This window comes from Periophthalmus magnuspinnatus, chromosome 16, assembly GCF_009829125.3.
Source record: "Periophthalmus magnuspinnatus isolate fPerMag1 chromosome 16, fPerMag1.2.pri, whole genome shotgun sequence".
Classification (NCBI taxonomy): domain Eukaryota; kingdom Metazoa; phylum Chordata; class Actinopteri; order Gobiiformes; family Gobiidae; genus Periophthalmus; species Periophthalmus magnuspinnatus.
The window spans coordinates 14,902,409-14,919,245 of record NC_047141.1 but is presented as its reverse complement, the minus strand read 5'-3'; the positions used below and the strand labels follow the sequence as shown (position 1 = coordinate 14,919,245).

The window sequence follows — 16,837 nt, the reverse complement described above, 5'->3', positions numbered from 1 at the left end:
ATAAGGGACAAAAATGAAGTTGGACAGAATTTTGAGTAGCTTTCAGAATCTGCTGCTACCTTCTGTTTGATCTCATTGTATCACAAAGATACCCATGACAAGAGGCCAATAGCGAATTACCTGGATATTCAATATTGTAGAACCTTCTTACAGAAATGGGCATATGGCAAATTTGAATTTTGTATTATAAAATGGCTTTTCCCTATTCACCCACACTCCAAATGATGAAAATGCTCTTTGAATTTTCTGGCAAATTCATGCACATTTTTAAGTTTAACATTAACCACTGATGATTTCATTCATTTGTAGGAAACGTGTCCTTATCCACAGTTGGCAACATATTTCTTGTAATTAAAATGTAAAACTAAGGGTGAGTGGTATGTGTCTGTAGATGTATAGTGTACCATAAGTTTGTCAAAAGTATCAAAGATCAGATACTAATTGATATTAAAACTAGTACTGAAATTAGACTCATTTGAGCAAGTATCAGCTGAAACATTAACAGGACAAAATTTGACCTTGATGAGCTTTATCAGAACTAATATGAGACCACATGGTAACCAAAAATAGTTATTATGTGGTTTTGAAAATCTGCTGTCTAAAAAAAAGGGCTTTTAAATCATTGTGGTATCAAAATCAATATTGCGCATCTTTGAATGCTAGTATCGTGACCACTTTTTTTCTGAGGAGACAGCATTTTCTCTACCACCAGCAATGTAACCCAGTCCAGTTCACCTTTACTGTCATTGCCTGGTACAACTCGCTGTGTATGCTGGCTACAAAAGGGGGAGGGAGGGGTGTTTTGGAACATTTTATCTGTAATCATGCCCCACCTGTTGCTTAGTTTGATCCTAGTTCTAAGATGACAATTTCTTCTTGAGTGCACTTACTCATAGACATCTACTTTTGTACGTTAATTACAACCAACGATACATCTTGTCTTGAAACTTCTCGAGGACATATTGTTAGCATCTTTGCACAAACTTGTAAATGGAACGCCTTTGTGCCTGCACTTGAACCTTTCACACCTGTTGCAGCGCGGTACTTGTAAATGTATGTGCATATTTATTTATCCTCCGCCAACAGAAGCACTAGTGTGTGCATACTTACAGCGGGTTCCCAGTCACCGAGCAGGTCAGGCTGAGCGAGTCTCCCTCTCTCAGGATTCCAGTGGGAGGGATGATTCGGACTGTAGGTGCAACTGTTGAGAAAAAAAAGGCAAATCAAAATGTGGCTTAATAGGAAAGAAAGGACAACAAATGGAAGTCAGAGAATGCAAGAACAGGGAACAAAATGATGAAAAGTAGAATGAAGACGAAGCCAAACCTAAGAATATGTATCGGGATGAGTTAATGGTCCCTTTGAAATCTTTCTGACTAAAGCCTGCTACACTCTTTCAGTCACTTTCACAATTTTACTCTTAAACAATTTTTAAACCTGTGACAAAAAACACATACCACAGACATGAGGAGAATAAGATGACACTTGAGATAACAAAGCTAATGCACCTCTGTCAGCTCTTTCCTATCTCGAGAAAAATGACTCACTTTGAGGCTCTAAAGTGTTCAAAAGATCAGAGCATTGCACTTCTACTTTAGATGCAAGACAAACTGTGCAAAATTGTAGTATTATTATTTATTAAATGTGGTGCAATATTTAAGATAAATGCTTTTTAATGTAGTGAAGTTTGGCAAAATATTGCAATCTGAAGGAGCTTTAACCAGATCTGCACAGCGTGGATTTATGTAAAACAAGAAAAAAACAAAACACGAGGAACGACTCTTGCCTTTGTACTTTTAAAGAACGCTTCAAACTGGATTTATAGTGCTGTTTTGTCGACTGGGTGTCATTATTTGCGGAAGATACATTCTAATGGATAATATCGATGGGAATGATGCAGTTCAATTTTACAACTTTACGAGAGCTGAGTAATAAAGCTGCCTAATTATTTTTTGCCATTTCCTGAGTTTGTATCTTGCGCCTCTGTGTCCATCACTCCATCTGCCCCTGAAGCTGTTTTATTGGCTGGTGTAGTGATGGTAATGTTTTATGGTATGGAGAGCACACACATGAAGAGAGCAGCGGCTTCAGTTGAGGAGAAGCAAATCAGGTCCTAAATTGGGCAAATTATCCTGTAGTGCGTGGCCGGCTTAAGTTACATCTTTGTAAACTTGCTAAACTCTATAGATCTGGGTGGTGTTGGGTGAGTGAGATAGGGTGGGGGGTGATGGGTGATGGTGCTGGAATGAGGTGGAATGAGCATGTACTAAGATTAAGGTTAGCCATCATTGTCCACATCGGGAAATTTGTCCTCTGCATTTGACCTATGCTATGGCGGCAACCTTTCAGAAGAACTGGGTGGCCCTGTGCTACACCCAGTGGCCCATGTCCAGATCTAGAGCTATGCTTGGTCAGGACTCCCTGAGCTGGCTTTTACCTAGTGTACAGGTCTTGGGTTGATGGGGGAAAGTGGAGTACCCAGAAGAAACCCACCCAGACATGAGTAGAAACATGCACAGAAAGGCCTGCATGGCCTTCTTACTGTGAGGCAAGAGTGCTAGCCATCATGCTGCCACACAACTGTGATATTATTGTGAAATAATAAATTGTATATACGTTGTATATCAAATGAAACAGTTTAAACCATTAAATACTACTAATAAAAAAATTATGACAAAACAAAAAGTTGACAAATAAGGGGTATTTAACATCTGTTTCTACGGCAACCGCCTGACAATCCCACAGTGGAGACACCTGTTATCGGAGGCTGGAGCAGATGCTGCACTGCATTTATTTCTGTGACAGGGCGACAGGAAGCCCAACACGTAACAACAGTTGATCACGGTAGAAAACTGCAAACTGTTGAATGGGAAACCAGCAATCCATCAACAAACATTAGCGCACATTGTATGAGCTAATTGTACCCGCAGACAGAAAGGGGGCGGTATCAGCAGCAATCAGAGACGAGAGCATTCTGTGGTTAGCACTAATGAGAGCAGAATTGTACTCAATATTCACACAAGGAATCTACACTGTTTAATTTTCTAGTGGGTTTTTGGTGTGCATCAGTCAGCAAAGGCTAATCTAACCAGACGTGAATAATTCAAGCGTCTGGGAAAAGAATTGCACTAATAAAGAATTACGTATTAATCATTGGCCATTTTTATATTAACAATTAGATTTAATAAGTTATGAGTTGAAGCAATCTTGTTTCATCATGTTTTAAGTGAACAGTGGAATAGTGGAGTCACATAAGTAGGATCTTGGAAAAGATTATTCCCATCTCTTATAATGATAACACTTGCTCAGATCTGTACTTGAATTTGTAGTTCATAACCTTATTCATGGCACTCACTTTTCAGTTTCCATTTTGAGGACTTCTCATCATTCAAAAGATATATTATTTTCTCTGGAACTGTCAATGGCTACAGCAACAGTACGCATTTTACATCAATCCAAAACCCATGAATACAATACTAAGCCAGACTTTTCGGAGCCAACTCCAATTTAAGGGGTTAGTCTAGTCAACTGCTTAAATAAAAATTTTGACTAAAGAAATAAAAATTTATGCAAACTGAACAAGTCATGTTCCACTAAAAGAAACCATATTATATTCATGGGTTTCAATTTCAAGTAATAAGCAATATTCTGAGGATTGTTCCCTATTCAGAAGTGATCAAATTTAGTTTTAAATTGTTAATCGCCAAGGCAAAGATCGTAATTTTTCATCATTCTGTAATTATTCTGGATTGGCAAATGACTAGCAAAAATCTACTCAAATCGAGATTCTGAATTCAATCAATTATTGATTTTTGAGTCATTTTTTACCATCCAAAAATAATAAAGTTATAATATGATATGTACATGGACGACTGAAGTCAACTTTCACCAATCGACCTAAGTGAAACCGTTTTTTATTTCTTATGAATCAAATATGCGAAACTTTGCTTTATGCTGCTAAAGTATAAACCCAAAGTCCAGATCAATGCAGCTAATATCCCCCGCTCTCATAGTTGTCCACAGCAACAGTTGTGGTCAATTCTTTCATTACTGGCCCGGACCCTAACCTGCTGTGGGGCTGCTCGGGCCGGATTCCCCGCATGACCAGATTTGTATGTATTAGTTTTAATGAGAGGAAATCACATGCAGCGCGGCTCTGAATGCTGCTCTGTTAAATACCCTCCCTCGGTTAGAAAGTAGTCTCTTTTAAAAATGAGATATCTGCCGTTTGAAAAATGAGCCCGTTCCCTTGACGAAATTATAACTGACATTTAAAGCCCGCGGTGGTAGTGGCGCCAATATAGGTGGAATAATCTGCATGGAGATTGAGATGGTCTGATTTTATTTGTTGTGTGCGTTGAATGCTGAGTGTGGTACATTGACATACAGTAGACGTCCAGGCGGTAGTGGCGGATCCTCTTGGGACCATCCAGAGCCGGGTGGAAGGCCTCACAGCTCAGGGCCGCTCCGTTGTCTTTCCTCTCCACGGGGATCCTGATGGTGCTGGACACACTGAAGACCTTCCCATGGTCTTGTTGCAGCACTACGCCTGTAAGACACAACAATCAAGGATGTTAGAGACGTAACATGCTCACTGGCCTCACCAAGCAGACGTAGACTGCCAGACTGTAGGTACATTATCACGTCCAACTTTTTCCACCCAGAGGAGACACTTGACCTTCCCAGGCCCTAGTGCAGAGCGTGGGGTCAGCTGGATGTTCGTGCAGAGCATGAGCAGCTCCAAGTATGAACGATGGAGCGTGCTATGCTGAAAGAACAGTGCGCTCCTCCATAAGTTTTGTTTCACTTTTATTTTAATCCTTATGGTGAACATTAGATTGTGGGCACATGGTGAAAATATCAGTGTGTTTATTGCTGCAAGTGCAAAGAATCTCAGTTAGCTTTGAGCCACTTTGTTGATACGTTATCATCGCTCCTCTTGTTAAAATGCAAAACACATTGTTGTTTGTACTGCACAGAGTATGAGAAGAGCCGGGGACAGCACCCAGAGATCACCTGGGTGCACTGTTTGTAAAGGGGCTTATGTAATTCCCCAATTTGAGTCACAATCGAATTTGCATCAATACCTGATAGGTACATACCCAGAATCCTTCACTTTCTTTCTCACTTACTACAGCAACACACACACAGGCAAACTACAGCTATTATGCTATCAATTTTACATTTATTTTATGTTTATTTTAAGTTGAATATGAGTCAAATATTCATAATAACACAACATTCAACAGCTAATAAACCAAAATGAACGCTATAAAACTATCTTTGCAAACTCTATTTAACTTGCATGAATAACGACCTAAGGGTATGACTGACAGAGAAGATTTTAATTGTTTCTGGTGAATAAAATAATTAAAGTGTACTCAAGCTAACGACTAGCATAATTGACGCAAATTTGGTAAATGACTCTGAATGACAGACTACTGTCGTCTCACCTACTTGTAGGACGTCCAAATAGCATTGAGGAGTGAGTCAAATAAAAATGAATTATCAGTGTAAGCAGTGAAGTAAACCTAGGCATTAAGAAGAGATTTAGGCCCATACATTTTATTTGACTTTTCAGCTAAAGAGTGGAAGAGACATTCAGCAAACTGTCAGATCTGGTAATCAAACTCTGGATGCTGAGGCTGGCGTAGAGCTTGGCATATACACTATATGTCATGTGACCAATACTCTCAGTATAATGTAGGACAAGATATTTAGAATTTCATTATATAGGCTAAAATAGTTTATGGTTTAAGATGCAAGTTTGAAAGAATAGACTGCACAAAACTGTAAAAAAAAATCAGGTGGAACTTTGAAAACTCAAAGGCCCTGTATCCAAATTTGTCAGTACAGAGTAGGGATGCACCAGTCTAATACTGGAATCAGATATCAGCGCCAATACTGACAAAATTTCCTGGATCGGATATCAGCTTCCAATTAGCAGTTAAGCTGATATCCTGACTGCATATATAAACTGATGTAATAAGAGTATTTACTGGTCATAGTCGACCCAGAAAGTCTCAGGATGTTTGTATTTTTATTTACACAAAGTTGTTTATCAGTTACTGGGGATAAATAAAAGCTACATGATCAGTGCTGTCTGATTTGATTTTTGTTTAAAGGAAATAAAAGCTGTTTTCAGTCTCTCACTGGCAGTGGTGTGCGGTCAGGGCAACCAAGGCAAGCAGTGTTTGTCCAATAAAATCTAAAAATCACCGCCTATCAAAAGTATATTTAAATACTTACAAAATATTTCCAAATGATTCTGTTTTCTCTTCACTTCTGCCGTTAAAAGCATGTTTAAAGCCACGGTGTCCTTTAGTACACCCTACTAGCCACTGAGCAGACTGCATCAAGCGGTTACTATCGTCTCGTGAACTTGTGTTGTTGTCCTGTGCTATGGAGGCCACGCCGCACCACACTCTCTACATGTGCTTTTACTGGGCTCTCCGTTTCTTTTAGAGGCTTGTACATGAACACTGAAAACCACAGCCGACTCAAACAGTGCTGAATAAACGATGATAAAACCATGGAGAAATCAGTCATCTGAGGAGATTTCTAGTGAGTGAGCATGTGCAGCAGGAGACAGCTCTGGTCTGAGAGTTGTGAAAAGCGGTTAAAACCTCATCATGCTCAGAATGCACTGTAAATTCAGTTTTTCAAATTTCAATCAGGTACATCACCTTTAATTACCAAATAATCTAAACCAATAAGACTATTTGCCATGTGTGTCTGCACCATGTTATAATGTCAACACATAAATGTAAACAAACCTTAGCTTACTTTCCAACAGCTTGTGTTAAGAGAGGGGGAGGACAGGGGAGGTGAATGGTAAATAGAAATGCACTGAGATGGATAGATGTGACTGATGAATGAGCTTTTACACTGGATGTACCTGTGTGAGAGCGACTCTATGAGAGACGCAATTTGCATCTATATTTCATGGCAATTATGAGCCCAGAGCTGTTTGTTTGCACTGGTAAATCAACACTTTTTTCAAGACGGAGTGAAGGAAATGAGGCGGATTAAAGTATTTTGTAAATGTGCTTCTATTCGGTATTTTCGGTAGCTCATTTATTCCCCAGAAGATTGGCTGCCAGTCTGGAGGAGCAGACAGGGGCAAGGCCACTCAACAAGACACAGAAGAAGTAACTTTTTGAAAAATCTAGAGCTCCTTTCATGCAAACTGATTTCCACTAAAAACAATTTCACTTGGCAATTTCTAACCATTTAGTGGAGAGGGTGGGTAGTTCTCTTATTCCTTGTAAAATCATTCTTTTTAAGCCTTTTCTTGACTGGATTTGGGAAAGTTAACAAACGTGGGTAGGTACCTTTGTGTTAGTACTTTTAAGTACTTTTTAACAACCAAAATGATAATATTAATTTTACTGGCCATGCTAACATCTGCTGTATTTGGCCAGAGAAACAATGAGTTACTTCTTAAAGGTGTAACTTTTACATAACTTTTTGAGTCAACAGTGCGTGAACTTGCATTTCGTGAGCAAACTGTGGAACATTCAAGCAAGCACTTGGTTCACCACCCATCAAGTTTCCATTATGATTTTTTTGACTTTTTGAGCTACTTTTAGACACACTAGTATCGTAGAATTGTAAAGTCCATAGGTAAGTTTTTACACTAAATGGTGGAGCAAAAACAATTATTAGTTAATTTGGAACATCCTTTTAAAGTAAAAAAAAGCGCTTTGTACAGTGAGGTGCCAGGTTCTGCAGTCAACATTTAATGAGCATGTAAATACAATAAATCTATATGCTGTTTATGTTCTGTATGTCTGTGTCATCTTCTGCACTCATTTCCTGGTGTTGTTAGCAAACGCAACCCAAAACCTGCACTAATCCTTTATATTGTAACTTCTAGATCTGTGAGAAGAAAGATCTGGGCAACAGGGGACCCATGGAGGAGGGACCGACCAACCAAATGGACTTGATTGATGGAGAGTCGCTGCAAGACCGGCCTCGACATGAAAGAGCCCGATAAAACCGCTACAAAGATGGCAGCACAAGAAAAGGAAGTCAGTTTGGCGGAGGAACAGAGAGGATGGGGGGAGGGGGAGAGGGCAACACAGCGTGGCAAAACTAACAGGCACCGACATGGTCACGTACAGGGAGTTGGTGCTTGTTGGGGCATAATACAACAATATTAGCTAGTCATATAGTTTTCAATTATGGCCGGCGAGTGAAATGAAAGCATCGTGGAATGTGAGGGGGAGCGAGGAGCGAGCGGTGAGGAGGAGGAGTAGAAGGGAGTGGAAGAGGAGAGAGAAGATAGCGTCTTAATTATACCGCCTTATCTGCCCGTATATCGCCGGCTAACCTTTAGTGTCACAGTTCATTTAAGTCGGGGACAAGATGAAGAGAAGAGACGGGATAATGCTCAACGTAAACAACAGCCATTTGTGCCTCCAGCGGTCCACAACAGAGCTGAAAAGATAATCGGTATTTTGTGAAGTGGGATCTATGAGATGCTTGAGGAAAATATGTGAGAAGGTGTCAGATCAAAAACAAAATTAGACTTACAAAAACGCAAGATGAGTCGAAGTGTCTTGCCCGTACATAACAGTAGCGTACATTGCAGGTAGCGGATTATGAATAGTAGATCTGAATGATAACTATTTAAATTGTTGTAATGGGCCACCTCTATTTTCGCACACCACAAAATGTCAGCAATCCGAACTAATTCTTTGGTGATGTTCTACCCAGGCACAATTTTCTATGCAAAGTCTGAGATCTTGTCTCTTCTCCCAGAGTTCAAATGGGTGTGATTGGGTTTGGAGTTGGCGTAAATTCGATATTCATGGATTTCAGCTTCCTGTTATATGGTGCCATTTTGATCACAGTTGAGGGAAGATATAATGTTTTGTTTTGATGTGTTAATTGCTATGGTGACAGTCTTAGCTTTTCATCATTCTGAAAAAAAAAAAAAACATGGATAGGAAAAGTTAGGGTATTCATTAAGTAGTGACTAAGCCTGCATCAAGTGAAACCTGTGTCATAGCAACCAAAGAGCCAATCCAGAGCGAGGCTGATGAAGGTAACGCCCCTTCCTGCCTGCGCCGCTGGTTTAGCAGGGAACGGGTGCTTAGTAACACTGTCAATCAACTCTAGCGGGACCAACCTCAGGGAAAGGAAGGCACCTGATTTGTCTGTTATTAATGTTCATATCTTGATTTATAGACACAATAGCGAAATAAAAACCTGAGGAACACGTAGAACGGGTTAATACGAACATTTTAAGACCAAAATGAAGAGGCTCAGTGCAGCAGTTACAGACAGTTGTGTGTAAAGTGAACTGCATGAAGCTAGAAGCGTGCCTATGATCACTTCCTGCTTGGAATGTGGCAGCTATCAGGTTAGCTACGTCCATTTATATATACAGTTTATGGTCAGACCAAAGCTGGCACACCATCAGAGAGCAGTAATGTAGATAGCATCTAGTGGTGAGAGGGGTGGGTCGGCTAATCTAATTACAGACGGTAGCTTTAAGTCTTTCTTCATGTATTATTAAGACTAATTAGATGTAGCTATTATTAAGTGCCACCGAAGCAATGGGGCAAAGTCTTAAACACTGTTCAAATGTGAAAGAAGAAGAAATGTCAGTGTGAATGATACAGGGATATGATATGTACACAGCTATGACTCGCTCAACATCAAAGTATAGGATAAATCATTTCTGTTTGCAGTGTGGCATTTGAACAGAAAGTAGAAGTGGCCGGCTAACCAGGCTACTACACTTTCATGCATTATCAAATATGTGTTTTTAATTGTTATATCAAACTTGAAGTATATTTGCATATACTGTATTGAACATTTTGCACATTCCACATCTCAATTAAATTAAGTTAAATGGTGGGACTTGAAACAGATCGGTTGTGACAGAGCACATAGATAGTAATTATTAAAATGATTATAATTAACTTACTCTTTAAATGCACTGTAGTTAGTCTGTATTTGGGTTTTAATAAAGTAATTATGCGGAGCGGAGATAATGTGTTTTTCGTTGGTAAAGGTTTTGATATATAATGAGAAGAATAACTAAGCAATAACTAAGCAAATAAAAGTACACCAGCCAACTCAAAGCTGGATAACTTCTAAATACAACTCATTTTAACTAATTACTTGCTTTTGGGGTACTTGAATCATTGAGTGGTTGTGACATTTGGATGTGATTTTCAAACAAGGTTGCACAAAAAAAAAAAAAAAAAAAAAATAATTTCATTGTTTGGACTTAATGGCCTGCACAAATTTTTAAAAAATGCTTTATATACAAGTGCCAATTCCTACTGCAAAGCGCAAAATGATTTCACCAGGGTTAAGTACACGGAGGATGTTGAAAAGATAAAGTCACAGATGTATTATTGAGTGAAGTGGCCCTTTAAATGTGAGAAAGTGGAGGGGGAAATAGGGACTTTTCAAAATGAGATAGATCAAGGCCAAGCGACTGACACATAGCTCAGAGATTTAGCACAAGATAAGGAGCGGAAGTGGGGCTTCTTTGTTGGATTAAAAGTTAGGCTTTCTTTGTGTCAAACAGGTAGAGGGGTGTCGCCGGGGTCTTTTTATATAACTGCGACAAGATAAAATATGCAATTGAGATGAAGACAGGTGTGAATTGACAAAAAGATAAGTGATTATATGGTAAAAGAGAGGTAGGTAATGTTTTGATGACAATATACTAAAATACCTTGCTAAGAATATTGTTAAGGTGAAATGAAATGAGGTAAGAAGATAGTGGTGGTGTTCACAGATTGCATTTATATCTCTACAATGATAGAATAAAACTAATCCAGTGATGTGTATTATGTCGAGAGCGGGATTCGAACCGCCAACCTTCGGATCAGAGGACGAGCACTCTACCAACTGAGCTTGTGCCCCCCGTTTTACATTTGGGCCACATCTCTATAAAAGGATTCTGCCGCTTAACCGCCACTTAATAATTAAAAGGTCATATCAATTAATGGGCATGTTAACATTTTTCCTTTATTAATTTACTTACTTTTTTTCAACATGGCCCCAGATCAAATAGTAACACTAACAATAAAGGCTAGCCATCGTGACAGGTGCTTGGCCTGGAATGTGCCACAGTATTTTTCTTTTGTGTCACCATGGAGACAAGTTGCAGGTCAGATCTGTGGAAAGTCAAGTCAAGTCAAATTTATTTATAAAGCACATTTAAAAACAACCACAGCTGCTGCCCAAAGTGCTCTACAAAGGCAATAAAAGTGCAATCTTACAAAACAAAACATGCAAAAACACAATAGAACAATACTAATACATCATAATACAAGAGTCTGGCTCAGCTGGTGTGAAAAGTCAGTGCAAACAAATGAGTTTTCAACAGAGATGGAAGATTGTTCCAGAGTCTGAGACCAGCTAGAGCAAAACCCCATCTAATTTTTAAAAGCGGAAAGGTGGAAAGGCAACCCCAGTCTTTGTAAGATATGTTTTAAGCTTCAAAAACACCTGTAATTGGATAAAATATATTATTTGTGGAACATTTCTGGCAAAGTAATAGCATAGGGGCAAGCTGGTAGCGGACCCTTCACCAGAAAAGTGACTTGGCACACCTTTAAAGTTTGACTCACTGAAACATTGCGGAGTACTGAGGGAGTTCATGGTGTAAGCTTAGGGAGACAGCGCAGAATGATTTGAGTATTGAGTACAATGTGCAAATCGCAATTGTATTTGTCATGATAATAGCTCTTACGGCATTTGCAAAAGCATTAGACAGTACATTAGAATACAGTTCAGAAAGTACAGCTATTTGTAAAACGAGGCTGTGCAACTTCCAGAGCTATTATTTAGTGCAATTCTGAGTTTTATATCCAATAAAATTGCCACTGAATACTGCGAGGATTTTTCAAGATAGATGATATATTTTCAGCAGTGGATTTGTTCCCTTAAAAGTTATCAAAATGTTTCAGAGACTACCTCGCTTTTTGGCCACACTTCCTGGCATTGCAGAGTGCATTTCCTCACTGTGTTTTGTGGTAGAGGAGTGTGGTAGCCCTGGGGGGACATGCTGTTGTGTATAAACAAACCACACTGGAAATAAGCCTGATAACCCAAGGAATACACTAGAAAAAAGTTGGAAATTAGTTCTAAACGTTCGATCTGTAATACAGGCTTGAAGGCACAGTTAGTTAGTTAGACTGTGCAGGAATTTTTGCTCTTTTGTTCAACGCAAATGTTTCATCTGGTATTTTTTATGTAGAAATAAGGCCTTTTATGTTTAAAAAATTATGTGCATATAAATAAGGGACATATAAATAAGAAAAACTGAGCCAGATTTAAACGTCTTGCTTCATTTTGCGTCACTAGATTAAAATTGGCATACACATGAAATTTAGTCTTTTTTTTTAACTATAATAAATAAGAATAAGATATCAACAATCCTTCAGCATGATAATAAAACAGACTTTCCTATGCAGTCATGTAAAATACAGTATATTTCACCTAAGGAGTCAAGATAATGATTGCGTTCAAGGTGACGTGACGTGCCTGTTTTACTGCTGCGGTATAAACAAGGGAAAGGATGGTTCAAAATGACAGAGATTATATTGCGCGTCTTGAAAGCTGATTGATTATGATGTACTGGGTGTAAATGGCTGAGGAAAGAATCTCATCTATTTCTGATACAGTTCCATTCTACACAATACACCTTTATATGAATGATTGGCATCTGTAAGAACTAATTAGTCTGATTATCAACCCTAGCAGCGAGGAATGTGCCTGTGTATTGTCGTGCCTATATTTAGCGCAGAAATGAGAAAACGCTGAGAAATGTACTTATTCCAAACGCAGCTATTTCCCTTCCTGATTTCTGTCTGCTGATGCTTTAACTCCACCCTGGGGCTAGAACTGTCTTTTTCTTCTCCATCTATCTTATACCTGCTTTTACATCTGCCAGTCGCTGTGTCACCCCATCAATCACCTCTCTATTCTTCCTTAGTCCATTCACCCATCAATCTGCGGTATTATGCACTCACCTTCTTCATATTACCTCATTAACCTGCTCATTTGTCTCATAATACACCTGTCATCAGTCATAGTTTGAGCCGACTATGCCCGGAGACCTGTAAGAACCTCTGGCCTGGATGTGTCACTTTGTCTGGATCAGGTGAACTCCCCTTTGTACCTATTTATTCCAACACATCCTTTTTTCAGACTGACAGTTTTGACTCCTCACACGCAGTCTTCCTCAGAGTGGTCATGCGATATAGCTGTGACGAGGGGGCATTTTTATTCTCGCACACCCGGAATACTATCCTGAAGAAGTCGGACTACAGATGGTGCTGTCGTCCTGCCTCCACCGGTACGAAGTCAGCGCCAAAACCTGTTTAAATCAGATGACCGAACACGTCACAGCAACATCACATGGCCAGTCTGAGGAAGAAACTGACAGGTAACAACTGAAGAAATGGCTTGGATGAGCAGCGAAACGTCTTCACTCCTACAACGATTTGTACAGTTGACAGATTTAATTTTGTCTTTTGCTATGGATCAGACCTAGACGACTGAGGGATTAAACAGAGACATGAAAACAAACTAAATGTTGGTTTGAAAAATAATCTGTTGGAATAAATAGTCAGAAAACCAAATGAACCTCATTAGACTCGCTTTTGTACCGTTCAGGCTGCGCTCAACAAAAGTGGTATGTTTTGGTTAGAGAGAAACGGCAAGGTACTGGACCTTTAACCCAACTTGTTTGTATCACTATATGCTAATGAATGTGAACTTGTCAAGGAATGAAAAACAGTGCTAAATAAAACCATTTTATTTTATGTCGATGCCATAGGAAAATAAGATGTCTTTGTCAAAGTGCAAGACAGCAAACAAGTCATCAATGGCAATCCATCTCAGTCAAACATTGTGTTAAAAGACGGTTTCGAAACAAGAGTGAGTGATGATGTAGCTGTTGACGCTACCTTATAGTAGCCTTCTTTCTTTAGGACAATGATTCATACCAAAAAAATTGTGTCAATGAATGAAACAAGTGTTTTTGTGTTTTTGTTTTTTATCTTGGCAGTCTGAAAAGTATTTTTGCTCAGGATGTAGGAGATACTCTTCACTCTCTTACCTTTCATTCCTTAACATTACTCATACACATTTTTCCTGCAGGAACCTGTACCTGGCTACACAATCTATATGTGAACAGAAAAATACAGTATATTCACGAAGTTTAAAATGGTGTTTTTCATACTCCCATACAGATTTCCATGACCTCTAATCTTTGCTCTACGATTGAAAAATAATTTAAAGTTTACCTATATGTTGCATTTACAGGACATCTGGACATTATAGTATTGCTATAGTTGAGGACAAGTCTGAATTCTATGGTCGACTGCAGACTCTTTGACCTGGTTTATGGTTAATATTTCCTATATCAAACTATCCACATGAAACAAAAATTGGCACAGACGTTCAAGGTTTTCTCTCAGCATAAATAAGCACGACTTATTTTTTTTGCCACAATAGCAGAAAGCAGTGCCATTGTACATTCCCATGATTGTTGTAAACTGAAAAGGCTTTAATAAACCATAAGATTAATATGTGGTTACGATTAAGTCTTTGGAGGCAATCTCTAACAAATATATGATTCAGCATTTGTGGATCATAAGTTGGGTGATTTCTTTCAAAAAATAGTAATTCTCTCATAAACTTTTATAGTCCCCTGGCATCCATTTAAAATTATGACATCGTCAAATTGTAGAACATGAACACTACCTAATATTGACCTCACCATCTCATTTTATCCTTATCCATTATTCAAGTCTTCTCCCCCTACACACACACACACACATATCTGCTCTCTGTACCTGGTATCTCTCGACCGTTGCGCATCCATTTGAGTGTAGCGGCGGGTTTGCTTCTGGGCGAAACACAGGTGAGCTCGGACTCTCCTCCCTCCACGGCGTCCTGCTTCACATCCACCGTGGGCGTGTCCGGAGGCACCAGCACCGTCAGCGTGGCGGCTTGGTGATGCGTGGAGTCCGTGTAGAGCTGGCAGTAAAACCCGCCTTCGTCCGACACGCTAACGTTGGCCACGCTAATACGCAGTAGCCGTGACGTGAATGTAACCAACTGGTACCGCTCGTCCCTCAGAGCTATGGAAGAGAAGGAAAAGGGATTAAGGGAAGGAGACAAAAAAGGGGACATGTGAGTGATGTGGAATACTGAGGTGAGACACTGTATGTGAATAGGGAAAAAAGCAAACAAAACATTAGATATTTTTCATCACGTAATGGTTTCATGTAAAAATAAGGCATTCTATGTGTAAAACTGCCAAAATTGACAATTTTGGGGACATATGAATCTCCAAAATAGATGGAGCAAGGCTTTAATTTGTCGCTTTGTTTTGTTGTCGTATTAGATGCTGAAAGATATACAGAGATGTGTTTGGATATCTTATTTAGTATTTGAGTAAACTAAATCTCACTTAAAAAGAAAATGCCCAAAAATTCCAATTTCGCTCAGTTTTTTGAAGTTAAAACTTTACTAAATTAGAGATAAAGAAATTGTATGCTTCATCAAAATCTTGGAAAATTGGAAAGTTAGGTATATTTGATCTTTATTTCCCTATGGCAGAAAATGCATTTTGAGAAAACGGTCTTTGAAGTTACAATGTTGCATATAACTCTACAGCTGCAAGTTGATTAACTTGAATATTAAAACATTAATATATACATATTTTGGTGCAGAGTAGACACATGAAAGCTTGTATGTCAGTAGTGTCTCCCCTTAAAGGGCCTGTATATAATTTTAACATATTCTTGTCAACATAAAAGCTCTTTACATCAAGCAGTGTATAGTAAATGCTGCTAAATAAGAAACAAATGAGACTATAAAATATAGTCTATTCATTTTACATAGCATTTTCTCAGGTAATAACTAATACAAAAGGTGCTGACAGGCTCACATTTTTCTCGAATCAGGCACATTGTTACTAAGAATCATGGGAAACTAACTGCCTGACACTGTCCCAGACACCTCATTCTCTGTGCGTATTTTCAAGAGTGACAAAAACACAAATAGTAGGCAGAGGTTGGGGAACTATGAGGAAACAACGGCATGACACCATCCCAGACAGTTGTTCCTGCTTCATAGCGAAACATCACAGTGGCAGAAAGGACGAAGTGGGCGGGGATAAAGGTTCAAACTTAAATATGTTCCTGACACATGGTATGAAATCAGGTACAAGCCCTTTAAGCCAAACAGTATCATTAAGTGCAAGGGAAAGACAAATGGAAGCAAACCGCCAGTACACAATGTAATCTTTCTGGGTCAGTAGAAATAACAGTATTCAAGGTGTCGAGTTGATTGATGTTTAAAGCATATGTATGTATAAAGAGCATACACAAACCTTTTTTCTTTTTTGTTTTTTTTACACAAGGCAATGTCATGTTTGTATAGTGACATCATACAAGTATAAGTGAAATGAATCATGCATAAAGCAATCTTTGAGAATACATGTCTCCACTGAAGCGTGTTATTCTTTGAAGTACTGCAAGCTACGGGAGCCCACTGTGTACTGTGATGCTTTCCGCCATTCCACCAAGCCCTCGACAAATGTACTGAAAGTGTGTAAGTGTAATGCGTACTATAATAACTACACCTTAATTACATTGAATAAGTAGTTCATTAACAATTATTCAGGATTAATAACTATTTAAGATTAGAAGTTAGGGTACCAAGCCTGAATAATTCTTACAAACCAAAAAAATAAATAAAAACTCCAAGCCACAATCCTTACCTAAATCCCTGTGAAAAATACTGCAGTCGATGATGAGGGGGGAGGTTCCTGAAAGACTCTAAATAG

The 16,837-nt window shown here is 38.9% G+C and overlaps 1 protein-coding gene across 3 annotated transcripts in view; it reads right to left on the bottom strand.

The window, feature by feature from the left end:
* cadm4 (cell adhesion molecule 4) overlaps window positions 1–16,837 on the bottom strand; it is a 339,603-nt gene that overhangs the window by 35,479 nt on the left and 287,287 nt on the right. For all 3 annotated transcript variants that reach the window (XM_033981097.2, XM_033981099.2, XM_055227757.1), the window contains exons 3-5: window positions 14,838–15,125; window positions 4,388–4,549; window positions 1,111–1,201 (exon numbers count right to left, since the gene is read on the bottom strand). In XM_033981097.2, coding sequence (XP_033836988.1) covers window positions 1,111–1,201; window positions 4,388–4,549; window positions 14,838–15,125 — 541 coding nt within the window. The remainder of the gene's footprint in view (window positions 1–1,110; window positions 1,202–4,387; window positions 4,550–14,837; window positions 15,126–16,837) is intronic.